Source organism: Scyliorhinus canicula, chromosome 23 (assembly GCF_902713615.1).
Source record: "Scyliorhinus canicula chromosome 23, sScyCan1.1, whole genome shotgun sequence".
Lineage (NCBI taxonomy): Eukaryota > Metazoa > Chordata > Chondrichthyes > Carcharhiniformes > Scyliorhinidae > Scyliorhinus > Scyliorhinus canicula.
In genome coordinates, this window is record NC_052168.1 from 17926029 (window position 1) to 17941984 (window position 15956).

General features: G+C 49.5%; 1 protein-coding gene across 1 annotated transcript; it reads left to right on the forward strand.

Moving 5' to 3' along the window:
* The first annotated feature begins 1229 nt into the window (after positions 1-1229).
* LOC119956584 (platelet-derived growth factor subunit A-like) lies at positions 1230-15588 on the forward strand. The gene is made up of 7 exons (XM_038783906.1): positions 1230-1717; positions 2146-2206; positions 9255-9338; positions 10911-11104; positions 12357-12480; positions 13065-13200; positions 14182-15588. Exons 1-6 carry the CDS (start codon positions 1664-1666, stop codon positions 13178-13180), a joined length of 633 nt encoding a protein of 210 aa, XP_038639834.1. The 5' UTR covers positions 1230-1663; the 3' UTR covers positions 13181-13200; positions 14182-15588.
* The last annotated feature ends 368 nt before the right edge of the window (positions 15589-15956 follow it).

The following is a 15956-nucleotide window of genomic DNA, read 5'->3' on the forward strand; positions in this document are numbered from 1 at the left end:
ATAAACACAGCCAGAAACAAAGTAAATGAGACAGAGAGAGTGAGAGAGACATGGAGAGGGAAAGTTGTTAAGAAAGACAGAAGGAGAAGTACAGAGACAAGAGTGAGAAAGAGATAATTAGAAGGAGACAGAATGAGAGGGGAGTTATGCAGGTGGAGTCAAAACAAGAGAAGTGAGATACAGAGAACAAGAGAAAGGGAGAGAGAAACAAGTTAAGATATTGAGTAAGGCATTGGCAGGGAGCTGACAGAAAAGAGGTGGCAGGAATTGATCGTGCCACAGCAAAACAGATAGAGAGATGAAAGAGAGAGTGGGGAAAGATAAAAGGAAGATGCACTGAAACAGGGAAAGAAAGAGGGGGAGAAATAGGGAGAAAAGAAAGAGAAATAGCTGAAAAAGAGGAGAAAGTTTGAGGAAGGGAGGCCAAAGTGAGAAAGGTTGAGAGAGAAAGTGGCACGGAGAGAAAAGCAGAGCTGGACTAACAAAGAAACATAGATAGAGAGAGACCAAGAAAATGAGGGATAGAGAGAGAGGACAGAGAGAAATAGGGAGATTGGAAAAGAGAGAAAGCAAAAGGCAAGAAAAGCAAATGAGGCAGCTGGAGCAATAGAGAAAATAGAGAACAGCACAACAGGAGCGTAAAGAAAATGACTGGAAAATATGGGATCTGGAGAAAAGAAGATGAAAGAAATAAAATAAGTTGAAGGGACAGAAAGCGTTGGAGCTGACAATAAGTGAAGTGAGTAGGGTGGCAGCTTGCTATCCTTGACTTTGGTAATGAGTGTTCTCACCTCCAGCGATCCACTGCCCCTTAGGGTGGACTTTCTGTCGGCTGGACGCCAGGCTGCACCTCCCCTTTAAGAAAGCTCGGAGACAGGGGAATCCCCGGGACACATGCGCAATCCTTCTCCACACCTTCACTCGTCCCCTGGTTATAAAAGCGCAGGAGGAGGGGACAGAGTTATTTATTCACTGTGACAAGGACGGGGCAACAACTGCGAGAGCGAGAGAGACACACACAGACAGACAGAGATATAGGTGAGAGACACACACACACACAGGGGAGAGAGACACACACAGGAGACAGACACACACAGGGGAGACAGACACAGGGGAGACAGACACAGGGGAGACAGACACAGGGGAGACAGACACAGGGGAGACAGACACAGGGGAGACAGACACAGGGGAGACAGACACAGGGGAGACAGACACAGGGGAGACAGACACAGGGGAGACAGACACACACAGGGGAGAGACTGACACACAGAGAGAGACAGATTCACATTCACACAGTGAGACTAGGCACAGGAAGATCAAACTCAGAGGGTCAGATTGAGCGAGAGAGAGAGAGAGAGCGAGGCTGGCTGGAGATTGTGCCCCTGCTGCTGCTGCCCCTGCTGCTGCTGACACTGAGCTGGGGATTGACGGTGGACACAGTCCACCTGTTACTGAGGATCAGGCTTCCAGCCACTGGCCGGGACGAATTACCAAAGGAGGAACCAGGAGAGGCTGGGTGCAAAGTGAGCTCCGTGCGGCTGCTTTTTCGGTCAGGAGGGAGTCCCCCGCGTGTGCGGCTGCCCCGGGACCGGCGAGAGTGGAGATGAGCTGCTCACGTTCTGCCCTTTGAGTTGAGTAACCGAGAGGGGAGCCGAGCCGAGCCATGCATCTGGAGATCGCACTGTTCACACTCTGCTACCTGTGGCCGGTCACTGAGGTGAGCTGGGGTGGGGGGCGGGGGCGGGGGGGGTTTGGGGGCAAGCGGATCACCCAGGGGGCGAGAGAGAGGTAAAACATTGTAAAAATGTAGGGTAACGGGATACATCAGAGATGATACAGGACAGTGAGAGAGAGAGTGTGGCATTATTGCAATTAATAATTCAGAGTCAAACAGTGGGCTGTCTCCAGACTTGTGTGGGGGAGGTTACAGTAAGATGTTTGGGCTCTTTGTAGCCCGATTTTTATTGACAGGAGGGGGATTGGGAGTGTTGACCTTCCCCCCCCCCCCCCACCCCATCTCTGTCCCTTCCCTAGTTCTGGGCAGGTTGCTGAAGGTTAGGATTGTGTCCTCCGGGTGAATTCAATGCTGCTCACTAATCTCTGCTCTCTCTTTTCTCTATCCACCCCCCCTTCCAAAAACAACAGGGTGACCGGATCTCTTCTGAGTACAGCAGCTTCCAGAGCCTCCCCCAGCATCGATCCCGAGGTAAATTAAATCATAGATAGATTGTGGGTAATGCGCAGGTAGGGGGCAATACGCAGAGGAAGGGGCAATGTGAAATTGCTTGGGGGTACAACAGAAGTGAGGTTGGGAGGGCATGGGGAGATACTGATCGTGGGTAAAAGGTGATCGGAGGGGTGTTCCCTGGTGCCCCCGTGGGTGGTTGAAGATATGTTGTGCCCACCAATTATGAGCAGTGGCCATTCAGCCACCTGCTCTGGAGATTGGTGTCTTGGAGCGTACAGTGTCACCTGCAGAGCTGAACAGCACAAGGTGAAGATCAGCAACTCAACATGAATTGAAATAAATGAACACTGGGAAGGGCCAAGGGGTCTGGAGTTCATGGGACCTTCAAAAGGAGAAAGAGAGGGGGAGGGGATGGGTTTAGGAAGAGAGTCCCATTGCGCAAGGGTGTGTCGACCGTGCTGAGAATGGAGGGGGACCGGGTGCGTAGTGAAGGGTGTATGCTAAGACAATGGAGCTGGGAGACAAAAGAGTGTGCAACCTTGGGGAACCCATGGACTTTGTTATGGATTGGTATTTGCCAGATAATTAGGTGTGTAGGCCCGGCCGTGAGCGAATAAGCCACGAGCAGAGTGCGCAGGGTATATAGAAGAGTGAGTAAGCCCTGCCCTTCAGTATTCTCTCCTGGACTGAGGGTGCTCCCAGATGGGGCCACATTCCTTTCAGAGTTCTGGAATGACATTTCAATTCTCGCCTGTTTTGTCTGCTGGCCATTCGAACCCCAGCTCAGCTGCTATCTAAGAAAGCCCAGTGTTTCCTGCAATTGTCTAACAGTCCAATGGACCTTGGCAAGGGTCCACTGTCTCCTCACCAGTATAACAGAGTGAAGCATCGCGTGAGGGTGCTGGCCAGCTCACTGTGCTGGGTTTTGTCCCAGCATTGTTAAATGCCAGTCTCTTTCTTGTATTTTTCAAACACAATGAATATGCTTCTAAATATAGGCACCCTGTGTTAGCATTCCACATATCATAACCAGGATGGAATTTGTGGAATAGTTTCCTGATAGTTTGTGTTTGCAATTGTCTGAAGAATTCAAATGAACAAAGTTTCTTTCTTTTGCCTGTGCTACTGACCTTCACATTAACATTTCTGCTTCTTAAATATGACACAGTTAGCATTTCAGTATTTTTAATCTCGCAGCCAGAATTTATGTTAACCCCTAGACTGCTGGAAGTTCTCTCCCATTTCCAATGTAACTAATTGGACACAATTCTTGATTAGCAATATTGAGCAATTTTGGAGACGGAAGGACCATCAGGCCCAATAAGGGCATCTTCTCTAGATTGGTCTTGACCACTTCCTCACCTCACCACCCCACATTGCCGGGCAGCAGTTTTCCGTCTCTTAAGGTGATGGTTTTGACCGTGCTGGTCAACTCTGCATTAAGCATCGGCTGGTGTAGATCAGGAGCCCCACTCTAGCATGGCAGTCTCTACTGCATTTTCTGCAGAGGAGGACTGGGAAGGTGCACAATTCGCTGGTCTCTGTTTTCTTTGGTCCTCTTGGAGGCCTGCTGAACTTTTTTTTGTTTCTGCTCACCTCTTCCAATGCCCTACCAGATAGTCAGCCTCCAGAGGTCATGGCTGTCAGACTGTTTCTCAGTCGACAGTGCCAATATCCGCCATCTTCATATCTCAGTTGCACGTGTCCCTGTAGGGGAGGTAAGGCTGCCCAGGAGGTCGTGCATGGCCCAATGGTCAATTCAATGTGGCTGTCATCCATCTAATGAATGTGGCCAAGCCAGCACAGACATCGTTGGCTTAGGAATGAACGTATGCTGAAGGAATTAGCATGTTCCAGAATGAGTTGGTGACCTGGTCCTGCTAAGAGATGCCAGTGAAGGTGGAAATTGTTCAACCTTTTCTCCTACCTAGTGTATGTTGTCCAGGCCTCACCAGCATTGAGAGTGTGCTGGAGTGACAGGCTTGATAGACTTGTAATTTGCTGTTCTCAGTCAGGTTGCTGTTGTCACACACTCTCTTACTCAGCTTGGACATAGCAACTGCAGCTTTTGTGATGCATGCGTTGGTTTCAGCATCAAGTGACAGATTGTTAGTGAATGTGGTGCCCAGATGTGTGAAGCTATTAACAACCTCCAGCATCACATTGCCAATGCTGATAGATGGCACTATGTCATGGCAACATCCTGGACTTTGATATTTGTTTTCTCGATGCTGAGGTCAAACCAAACTCTTTACAGGTGGCAGTGAGTCTGTCCATTTGCCTTTGAATGTGTTCCTCTGTATGGAGTGCTAGTCAATGTAGATGAGGATTTGCCGCATCTTTGTCTTGGATCTCAGGGGGCAAGGCTGAACGGCTTTTTGTCAGTTCCCGTATGAAAGTGGACACCCTCTATAGATGATCTGAAGGTATGTGACAGCAGCAAATAGAGGAATATGCCAAAGAGTATCGGTGGCAGGACACAATTCTGTTTGACCCCACTGCAGATCTCAAAGGGTTCCGATGTTGCCCTCTCACAGCTGATCTTACCCATCATGCTGTCATGTAAAGAGGAGATCACAGCTTTGGCAGACAGCCAATTTGCTCCAGCAGCTTAAATAGGCCACCTCTGATCACATGGTCGAATGCCTTGGTGGGATTGATGAAGGCGGTAAATAGTGGACTCCTTTGTTCACGGTATTTCTCTTGCAGCTGCCAAGAAGATCATGTCAATTGTGGATCTCCAATTCTGAAATCATACTTGGGAGTTGGGGTAGATGCATTCAGGCAAGATCCACAGTCTGCCAAGGGCAACACAGGCCAATACATTTTCCATGTTCCTCAGCAGTTGTTGTAATCGCTGCAGTCACCCTTGTTTCTTTACAGGCCCACAATCTCTGCATCATGCACATTGTGGGGCTCTGCCCCTCCCTCCAGCAGAGTGAGAGAAGTTTGTGAAAATGCTGTAGGAATGCCCGTTTCCCATGCTCGATCTGTTCAGGTGGTACAGCACCAGCACCTGGAGCTGTGCCCATAGCAAACGAGTCAATAGCTTTTCCAAGCTCCTTCTGGTTTCGATATCCAGCTTTGCCAGGTCAGGAAGGTTTTCCATGGTGTTTAGAGCTTCTTCAGTGACCGTGATCTCCTGAGAGTAATTTCCAACAATTATTGCAGTTAATGATGAACCCCCCTCTGAGCTATTTCCTTTGCTGATGGGCCTGTTGCCTTTTTGATCCTTTCATTCATGCACCTGAATTCCATGTGTCAAATCACATCTAAATATTTTGGCAGAATTGTAACCAGCAGTCATAGATGGACTGCCACACAGTTTTGAGGACATTGTTTTAGTGCATTCAGAGTTTTCTCGCTCGAATCTCTGTTGTAATTAATGAGCGAGGACTGCCTGGCTTCAGTAACAGGTTCCAGCATAGTGATATCAGCCTCAAAGTGTGTGTGTGCACTCATTTATTTTTCTGAGGCCATGGCCCATGGTCCGCACTCACTCTGGCATTGAAACTCCCCTGAGGATTCTGCTATTAATGTCAACTCCTTTTAGAATTGGTCTTTCACTTCTATAGTGGATCACAGCACTGGAGCATAGATACTCATGAGGTTGACTGGCCCTGTTGAGTTGGGAGGTGACTGGAGAGAAGACGTTGTGATCCATTTGTGGAATGTCCTATCATCAAGCGTGTCGAGTTCCTTACATTCTGTTCCTGTCGTTCCAGTTTGATAATTGAAGAGTTTTTCTTTTTGTTTGGTGCAGTGGATTCTGTCCACTCGTTGAGCAGAAAACCCAAGCTCCATTGGACCATGTCAGTGGCTGACTTGAGGTGGGTGTCACAGACCAGTGCAACAAGATGGTCACTCACACTATTGGTGATAGCCTGCAGCACCCCGTTCTCTGCGCCAGTCGTGTTGGGCCTATCACTCATAGCTGCCGTCTCGCTTGTTGTGTTAACGCCCTGCGGCAAAACAAGTTGGCCACAAGTTGGGCATGTCCACATGCCAGAGTGAGGGCATACTGCATGCCTGGACGATAAACCTCCTCTGCATTTCTCTGTAGCTTTCACCACAAAGGACCCAGAATATATCACCAAGAGGAGGCACTGCTGAGGACTTGCTGCTGGAGAGGCTGTGTACGGACAGGGAGAGACTTATACATTTTGGCTTTCTTTTTTTCTCATCGCTGCCAGCCAGTGGTGCAGGCTAAAGATGAGAAGCAAACTAGCACCTAAAAGTGGAAAGCATGCTGATTCTCTGCACCCACACACCAGACCCATCACATCGATCTGTTTAGACACACCCAATTACCTGATACCTTACAACACTGCCCCTTGCACATATAATTTTACCACGGCGGCACGGTAGCACAGTGAGTAGCATAGTTGCTTCCATAGCTCCAAGGTCTCGGGTTCGATTCCCACTTATGGAGTCTGCATGTTCTCCCCGTGTCTGCGTGGGTTTCCTCCGGGTGCTCCGGTTTCCTCCCACAAGTCCCAAAAGGTTGTGCTATTAGGTAATTTGGACATTCTGAATTTTTCCTCAGTGTACCTGAACAGGCGCCGGAGTGTGGCGACTCGGGGATTTTTACAATAACTTCATTGGATTGGATTGGATTGGATTTGTTTATTGTCACGTGTACCAAGGTACAGTGAAAAGTATTTTTCTGCAAGCAGCTCAACAGATCATTCAGTACATGGAAGATAAGGGAATTAAACAAAATTCAAGAAAATACATGAGAATACATAACAGGGCAACACAAGATATACCTGTGACAATAAGGATTATTGATATTATTATTATTATTATTTTAATCACACCATCATTGGATCCATGCTGTCAGTTGCCTAGACTCTAAGCTTTGGAATTCCCACCCTAAACATCTCCATCTTCTTGTTTAGGAAACTCCTTTAAACCTACCACTTTGACCAAGCTTTCAGTCTCCTCCATGAATATCTCCTTGTATGGTTTGCTGTTCAGCTTTGCCTGGTTATGCCCCAATGAATCACTTGGGCTGTTTTACCACTTTAAAGGAGCTACATAAATATGAACTGTGATTGCTGCTGGTGCCTTCCCTGTCCAGGGGCATGTCTAGTTGTTCCCCTATCCCATTCATGTTGCCTGCTTCACTTCCAGGTAACTTATTTCACAACCCGATCCCAGCTTGGGTGAAAAATAATCTCCCAATGTTTCCTGGATTCCCCATTTGCAGCCCTGGGATTTGAACCTTTCTTTGCAGGGGACAATTTGCTTTAATCAATTTGGTCAAGCTCCTTCATAATTTGAAGGCTGTGAGGAAAGGTTTGAAAAATTGAGGTATCTTTCTGTTGAAACGACACCGATTGCAGACAACAGGAGTGACGTTTTTAGAATGGGCTTAGGGGATAGAAACCCGCATTTCCGGTAGTACATAGGTTATGAACAAGGGGCCATAAGTTACAAAAATTAAAGGTAGGAGATTTAAATCTTGTTCACACAGAGAGATGTGAGGCTTCCCCGTTCCCTTCCAATGTTAGTGATTGAAGCAAAAACCTGTGTCAATATTGAAGATTGGTAGATTTCATAGGTGGATGAAGGAAAGGGGGAGAACGGGATAATAGGAATAGAGCAGGTCAGGGCAATTTATTCAAGTGTGGAGTAAATACTGAGAAGGACTGATTACACTGAACGCTCTCCTTCCATGTATTTCCAAGTAGGTCACCTCCTCAACATTATCCCAAAGGAAACAACATTGACCTCCTTCTCATTTCCTCATTTGTAACCAGAACCTCTGGAACTTATTCCTCCCAAAAAGCTGCTGAAGCCAGGGGTCAATTGAAAATTTCAAAACTGACAGGGCGGCACGGCGGAGTGGTTAGCAACGCTGCCTCACGGCACTGAGGACCCGGGTTCGATCCCGGCTCAGGATCACTGTCCGTGTGGAGACATTCTCGCCATGTGTATGTGGGTCTCACCCCCACAACCCAAAGATGTGCAGGGTAGGTGGATTGGTCACACTAAATTGCCCCTTAATTGGAAAAAACATTATTGGGTACCATAAATAATAATAACCGTTTATTGTCATAAGTATTAAGTTACTGAAAAAACTCCTAGTCGCCACATTCTGGCGCCTGTTCGGGTAAGCTGGTACAGGAATTGAACCCGCGCTGCTGGCCTTGTTCTGCATCACAAACCAGCTGTCTAGCCCACTGCACTAAACCAGCTCGAAAAAAACATTTCAAAACTGAGATTAATAGATTTTTTTTTTGTTCAGTTAAGGTGGGGAGACAGAGTCCAAGGTCCAATCGACCACAATCCAACTGAATGACAAAAGAGCCTGAATGGCCTCTCCCAGTTCCCATGGAGCAGGCTTGAGGGGCTGAATGGCCTCACCCTGTTCCCATGGAGCAGGCTCGAGGGGCTGAATGGCCTCTCCCAGTTCCCATGGAGCAGGCTCGAGGGGCTGAATGGCTTCACCCTGTTCCCATGCAGCAGGCTCGAGGGGCTGAATGGCTTCACTCTGTTCCCATGGAGTAGGCTCGAGGGGCTGAATGGCCTCACCCTGTTCCCATGGAGCAGGCTCGAGGGGCTGAATGGCCTCACCCTGTTCCCATGGAGCAGGCTGGAGGGGCTGAATGGCTTCACCCTGTTCCCAAGGAGCAGGCTCGATGGGCTAAATGGCCTCTCCCCGTTCCTGTGGTTCTATTGCAGAGGTGCATGGTCCATCACTGGGGCAGCTGGAATCATGTTCTGTCGCACAAAGGTGCGGATTTTGCAGCAAGTGTGCCCAGGGTTTGGGGAACATCCTGTTCTCAGTGTAACGAAGATATGAAAACAGCAATGAGTTAAGACTTTCTTTGCCCTTGAGTCCTGGTACTGCTTCGCTGTTTCCAGCTAAAGGCTGGTTTTTAAGCAGCAGGTAATTCACAATCTGATCTCAGTATTTTACTTATTTCATTCAAAATACTTGTCGGAAATAGGCGATGTTAGATTTCGTCTTTGCCCTCTAGTCTATTTCAATCAGCCCATTTTTAAGCATAGAATCTGGATTGATGGAAATAATAATCAGTCGTGCGTTTCCTTTCAGATGGTGAAAATTCTGAGAATCTTTATTCCGTGTCAGTAACTGGAGAGGGTCACTGGCGATCTCTCCGTGTGACCCGCAGCCCAGGTGAGAACCATTCCTGTACAAACTATCCAACTCCTCGAAGTTCAGGCCGCTGTACTAGGCTCTGTGGTCAGTGGGGACAGGGAGAGGGGCTTGGCTCGCACATCTGCAAGCATTTCACATCTGGTGCTTCCCAGTTGCTGATGCCAGTGACACAATGGGAATTCGTCGGGTTCCTTTGGGGGGGCGGTGGCTTGGGGATGGGGTATTGTTTGGCACTTTTGGGCAATATGAGCGGAATCCCTAAGGGTGGGGCTGGGGTAGGCTTAGTTGGAATACCCCAGGGGGAAATACGGGTGGAGGGTCACAGAGGTGTTAGTCGGGGTGCCCTGGGGGATAGGGTGGGGGCGCGGGGGCATGAGACCAGGGAAACATCCCTGGGAGAGGGTGAAGTCAGACAGGAGACAACAGGAGGACTGGGGGTCGATGGAGGGGAAACTGTTGGTCAGTTCCCTCTGGGGGTTGAGGATAGCTGGGTCACCAGTTGGCAAAGTCTAACACAGCCAGCCACGTGAAGAAATGCTGGGTCAGGTGACCAAAGAAAGAGGGAGGTTTTAAGCAACCTCTTAAAGGAAAGAGAGGTGGGAAGGTTTAGGAAGGGAATTCCAATCTTCTGAAGGCACGACCACCACTGGTGCAATGCTTAAAATTGGGAATGCTAACGAGGCCAGAATTGAAGGAGTGCAGAGATCTCAGATGGTTGGGGGAGCTGGTGGAGATTAAAGAGAGGGAGAGCTGAGGCCATTGAGGGAGTTGAAAAGCAGGATGAAACTTTTAAAATGGAAGCGTTGCTGGATAAGGAAACAAGTCAGGTGGAGGTGACTGACTGAATCCTATCCCACACTGAGCCACCTGTTACCACCTGTGCTCCCCATTAACCTTGCATTCACTCACTCACATTGTCTGCCATTTCCCGGAATCCACTAATTTAAAATTCTCATTCTTGTGTTTAAATTCTTTCATGGCCTCTACCTTTCTTCTGTCCGTACTTCCAAGAATCCCTTTCCTGCTTTCTTGAACTGTCAGCTCCTCTGACCTTGGCCAATTGTTCATCACTGTCCTGTCGCTCAACCATTGGTACCTTCAAGGTTTGGGTGGTACAGTGGTTAGCACTGCTGCCTCACAGCGCCGGTGACCGGGGTTCAATTCCAGCCTTGGGTGACTGGCTATGTGGAGTTTGTACGTTCTCCCCGTGTCTGCATGGGTTTCCTCCAGTTTCCTCCCACAGTCCAAAGATGCGCAGGATAGGTGGAATGGCCGCGCTAAATTGCCCCTTAGTGTCCAAAGGTTAGGTGGGGTTATGGGGTAGAGTGGGGGCATGGGCTTAGGTAGGGTGCTCTATCAGAGGGTCACTGCAGAGTCGATGGGCTGAATGGCCACCTTCTGCACTGTAGGGATTGTGATCCCACATCTCTCCAGCTTCCTGTCCTCCATTCGGATGCTTTTTGGGAAGCAGTGTGGACTACTCAGAATTCTGAGTGATGTATCTGAGGAGTTTGGGGGTAGTGAGGGGTAGGGGTTGGCACTGTGCGCGCCCAGATCATTCTGTTGAGCCTGTGTGCCTGTCTCTTACAGTGGTGGAAGATGCTAAGCCTGCCGAGTGTACGGTGAGGCCAGCAGTAATGGAAATTACACGCAGTATGGTGGATCCTACCGCCACCAACTTCATTGTGTGGCCGTCCTGTGTGGAGGTACAGCGATGTTCAGGTTGCTGCAACACCAGAAACTATAAGTGTCAGGCAACCAAGGTACACGAACGACACGTACAGGTGAGGAGTGTTGCTGCAAGGTAGTACTGTGGGGGCGGGTGATGGTGATATCAGGGTGGGGGTTCAAGATCGGTGGGGGAGGGAGGACAGGGTGTCGGAGAAGGTTTTTGGGGTGAGGGGGGGTTGGAGATTTCAATGTGTGGGGTTGGGGAAGGGGGAAACAGAGTTTCGGGAAGGGCTATTGCGGTGTCAGGGGGTGAGGGGCAATGGGAGATGCCATGGGTGTGGGACAGAATAGGTTGGAGTTTTCCTGGAGCAGGGTTGGGATTTCCGGGAGGAGGCAGGGAGAAGGATGGGAAGGGGGTTGGTGTAGGATGTCTGAGAATGGGGGTAGGGGTGTCCGGGTGTGGGTGTGTTGTGCGTGGGGAAGGGGGATGGGTTTGTTGGGTGTGAGCAATGGGGAAGGGAGTGGGTGCGTTGGGTGGGGTAGGGAAAGGGAGATGGGGGGGATTGGGGGTTGTGGAATGGGGGGTGGAGTTGTGGGGGAGGGTGTGAGTTGACCAACAGTTGTGGGAATGGGGAATTGGGGTGTTAGCACCGTGAGGGAGGGGGCAATGAATATGGATGTCAGGGCAACATGAAGGGAGAGCCGTAATAGGGGCATTGACAGAGAGGGGGTTGTTGATTTTGTGGTAGCAGCGTGTGTTCTGTTTGGTCAGACTGCCCTATCCTGCAGGATTGATGAGGAGTGTCTCAGTTGGCTGTGTGTGTGCCGCCTCATCCTTTGTGATGGACGGACCACAGTGTCCAGTGACCCTGTCAGGCCGCCACTGTTATTTCCTCAGCTCTTTGACCCTGTCTGATCAGAAATAAAACTCCATCCCTTATCAGATAGGAAAAGAATAACCTGGGCTAGTATTCCAGGAAATTCCCTTCATTCTTTTGCATTGACCCAACAGGGAAATTTTAGAAATTAAATTTTTTTCAGGTGTCAGTAGAAGCTTCTAGAATCCTCAGAGCTGAGCAGAGATGTGTCTGAGATTTAGGCCTTTCTCCTGGCCTGACTTGTCCAATGCGGCTACGTCTACCTTCAATGACTTGTGTCTGTATCTTTGACAGAATAATGGAAAATGCTGGAAAAATGCAGCAGGAATGGGCCTCTTAATGGAGTGTGCATTCCCTTCATTAAAAACCTGCTGACACAGTCTCTGTGACAAACATTGACAGCAAACTGTGACTGAGGAACTGTATTTCTATTCTATTTGTGGTTTGCAGTGGCTGAGTGCTCTGTGTCCTGTCTACCCATCCTCAGGTCATAAAAAGGGTGTATCGCCGCAGACGCCTTGTAACCAGGAAAGCCGTGCTGGTCTTGATGGACCACGTGGAATGCAAGTGCATGACTGCAGCTCAATACGCAGACTCCCGGGAGAGAGAGGGTGAGTATCCCGCAACTGAGGCTCGCAGCAGGGGAAAGGCCCTGGGAAGGTGGGGCAGGTGGTTATCTGGGTGGGCTGGGGTTTCTGATGGGTGTCTAGCTGCGTCGGGTATGATGGGTGTCTGGGTGGGTCGGGTTTCTGATGGGTGTCTGGATGGGTCTGGGTTGTGTGATCTGTGTCTGGGTGGGTCGGGTTTTTGATGGATGTCTGGGTGGGTCTGGGGTGTATGATGTGTGTGCTTGTCCTCTCTTGTCTTGGGTGGAGCAGAGTCCTGTTTACACTCCAGTACGTGTTTACGTTGCTCATGCATAGCACTTGTACCCAGTCCTGTTTACTCACCCTAACCAACATGCTCATCCCATGTGTATGTGAGATGGGATTGTGAATGTTTGCAAAATATTCAACTGTGGAGAGGATTACAGCTAAACCCATCCCTAACAGACATTAACCAGGTGCAGGGTATTCAGCTCTTACCTTACCTTACTTGTTCAAAGACTTACCCCAAGCTGAGGTTAACTGGCTGAAGCCAGGCTGGATCCAGGATGCTGCAGGGTCAGAATTTGACGGTTTATTTTTCCCACCAGGGTCCTTGGTGACTGCAGCTCCCACCGTGTTCCGGGCTCGCAAGCAGAACAGCGGCAAACGGAAATATCAGAAGTTCAAGCACATCAGTGGAGGGAAGGGCGTCTCCCAAACATAGGACCAGGTGGCAAGATTCAGGTAAGGAGTTCTGAGATGCAACTAGCCCCTCACACAGTGGAGCACGGGGCAGCACGGTGGTGCAATGGTTAGCACTGCTGCCTCACGACGCCGAGGTCCCAGGTTCAATCACGGCTCTGGGTCACTGTCCATGTGGAGTTTGCTCATTCTCCCTGTGTTTGCGTGGGTTTCGCCCCCACAACCCAAAGATGTGCAGGGTAGATGGATTGGCCACACTAAATTGCCCCTTAATTGGAAAAAATGAATTGGGCACTCTAAAATTAAAAAAGAAAAGAAAGAAACACAGTGGGGCACAAGAAACAGGGGGCGAGATACCCCCCCCCCCCGTCATCGCGGTACCCCCTGCACACCATTGGGATGCCCTCAGGATGTTCCCCCGATGCTCCATCCCTGATGGGCCGAGTTCACGACGGCAGCCGTGTGGTTGCAGCCATGCGGGAACCCGGTGTGGCGGCTGCGGACTGTGTCCAGCGCTGCCACGGTCGGGCAGAAACGGTGCTGCTGGCCGGGGGTCTTCGGCGAGGGCTGGGGGGACTGGTGGGGGGTGACCAGGGGATATCCAGGGGGGCACTATCTGGCAGGTTGGGTCCGCGCACCATGTTGTACGACGTGACTGCTGCAGGTCGTTGCCATGCACGGCCACGGTCCAGCAATTAGATTAGCCCCTCACTGGTCGCAGCATTGGTGAGGGGACAGCGCCGATTTTTTCCACCTAAAACGCCATGGGTCCTCTACACTTAGTCTCTGAATCGGAAAATCTGACCCATTGGATCTGAGTGGAGGTTGTTGAGGTGAGGGGAGGTGTATGGGGGAAGTGTTGCTGTAGAGGGGGCCGGAGGTGGTCAGCCAGTTCTGGATGTGTGGTGTCTGTTTGCTGACCAACATTACATCAGTGGCTGACTCCTGTGGGTTGGTGTTAGTCGCGCTTTGCCCTGCCTGCCGCTCTCCGTCACACTCACATCGCCCTGTTTGGATTTTCAGGTCTTAAACTCAAGAAGTCCCACAGATTACCTAATCGATGTCGGAGTCAATCAGCGCAGAAGTGTTGGCCCAGCTGTTCTCGAGTGGAACCTTCCGGAACTAAAACTGTTAATGGCCAAATGCACGAACTTCATGAACTGCGGATTCAAGTAACAGGAAAACCAGAGACAAATGTGCACTAAAGACTAAAATTGATTTTTTTTTATGCAAACATTTATAAGTGATGACCACTGGATTTGTAGAGCAATGACCGAAGCCAATCAGTTCCATGCCTGTGTGAATAGACAGGGTGTGGTTGATGCTACATCGAAGCCTGCACTGTATATTTTGCTTTTTTTATATATTTTCTATATTTAATGTTTGTTTCGGTGTATTGATTGTAGTGAACAGCGTGAGACAAAGACAAGCTGCAGTTAGCCGGCTCTGCCAGTTTCTGAGTAGCATTTTAAAGGGGTACATTGATTGTCCGAGTCTGTCCACCAGGTGCTGATGTTGGGACCCCCAGCCCCACCTCACCCCATCCCTTATCCGCCTCCAGTCCCAGATCCCAATGTATTGGTAACTGCACAGTGACTGGTTCCAAACTTCACTCAGGGTTAGTGTGCACAGCTCCCGGAGAGGGAGGCTCTGGACCCTCTCCAGCCCTCCCATGGATCGAAACCCAGGTTTCTACTTCCACTGGGGAATAAACGGGTTCAGTACAGTTCAGTGAATGCTGTAGCCTCGTAGCCCCACCTCTGAGCAGACCCTACCTCTGCTTTGCCTCCTGGTGTCAAACTTGCAGAGATGTAAGGGTTAATTGGGCCAAAGGGGCCACCACTCTCCAGCTGCCCCTGGGCTGGCCTTTGGCAGCATTTGCACGGTCCATAGCCAGAATATGACAGTGAAGCCACTTCGTGGGGCAAGCAACGAGATCCAGCCCCGCCTGCTCTCTCTAGACCTGGTGCATACTTGAGGAGCTGACAGCAGCCTAGCTCCTGCTGCTTGTTTACACCGCCCGAGGCTAGGGATGGGTCCGCACTGAATCAGAGCCAGAGCTTGTGATCAAACTCCAACCTTGGATCTAACTGGAGCAACTCTGACTGTCATATGGTGCTCAACCAAATAGCGCAGAGGCCGGGGGGCAAGGGAGCAGGAAACATGGGCAAGAGTTAGGGGACAGAGGGCTGATCAGTGCCACTGATCAATGATGGAGCTTGTGTGGTGAGGCTGCTTGCTGTTGAGACTATTCGTGAGGGGCTGCTACCCGTCAGTCCTTGCAGTAAATATTGGAATGGAATTATTTTTCAGGATAAATATTGTGACTAATTATTTATATATTTAAAGTTGTAAAAAAAATTTCTACGAAGCATAATAAATGGCTGTTTTTGATCCCTGTGCAGACCAGGTGCAAAGGAACATCTAAAATCTGTGTCAGTATGAGTCACACATTCCAATAAGAACAGGGACTGGGGAATGTGGAATGAATAATTGGACTCCAATCCATTCAGTTAATTATCTTCATTTGCAGTTTATTGCCTGAGGTTATGTCTGAAGGTTGGGAGGACCTACCCTCCAAGGTGAATGTTGGTGCAGTGCCTCTTCTAACAGTCTTCCCCAGCTAACAGCAACCTGATCACCGACACGTAACCAGCAGACACTGGAAGAATATTAATATTGATTCAGTCTTGGAGCACAAGGGCAGAAAGCTCTCAGATTTGCACCAAAGTTACAAGCACACGAAGGTTTCCTCGGGCTGCAGGGAGCCTTCAGGAAGATGAGCTTGTGCAGGGTTA

Bases quoted from the DNA above. Each gene is read 5' to 3' on its own strand.
- LOC119956584 (XM_038783906.1), top strand. From the start codon at position 1,664: ATGCATCTGGAGATCGCACTGTTCACACTCTGCTACCTGTGGCCGGTC. The intron at 1,718-2,145 runs GTGAGCTGGGGT...CAAAAACAACAG, and splicing joins ACCTGTGGCCGGTCACTGAG to GGTGACCGGATCTCTTCTGA. The intron at 2,207-9,254 runs GTAAATTAAATC...GTTTCCTTTCAG, and splicing joins CCCCCAGCATCGATCCCGAG to ATGGTGAAAATTCTGAGAAT.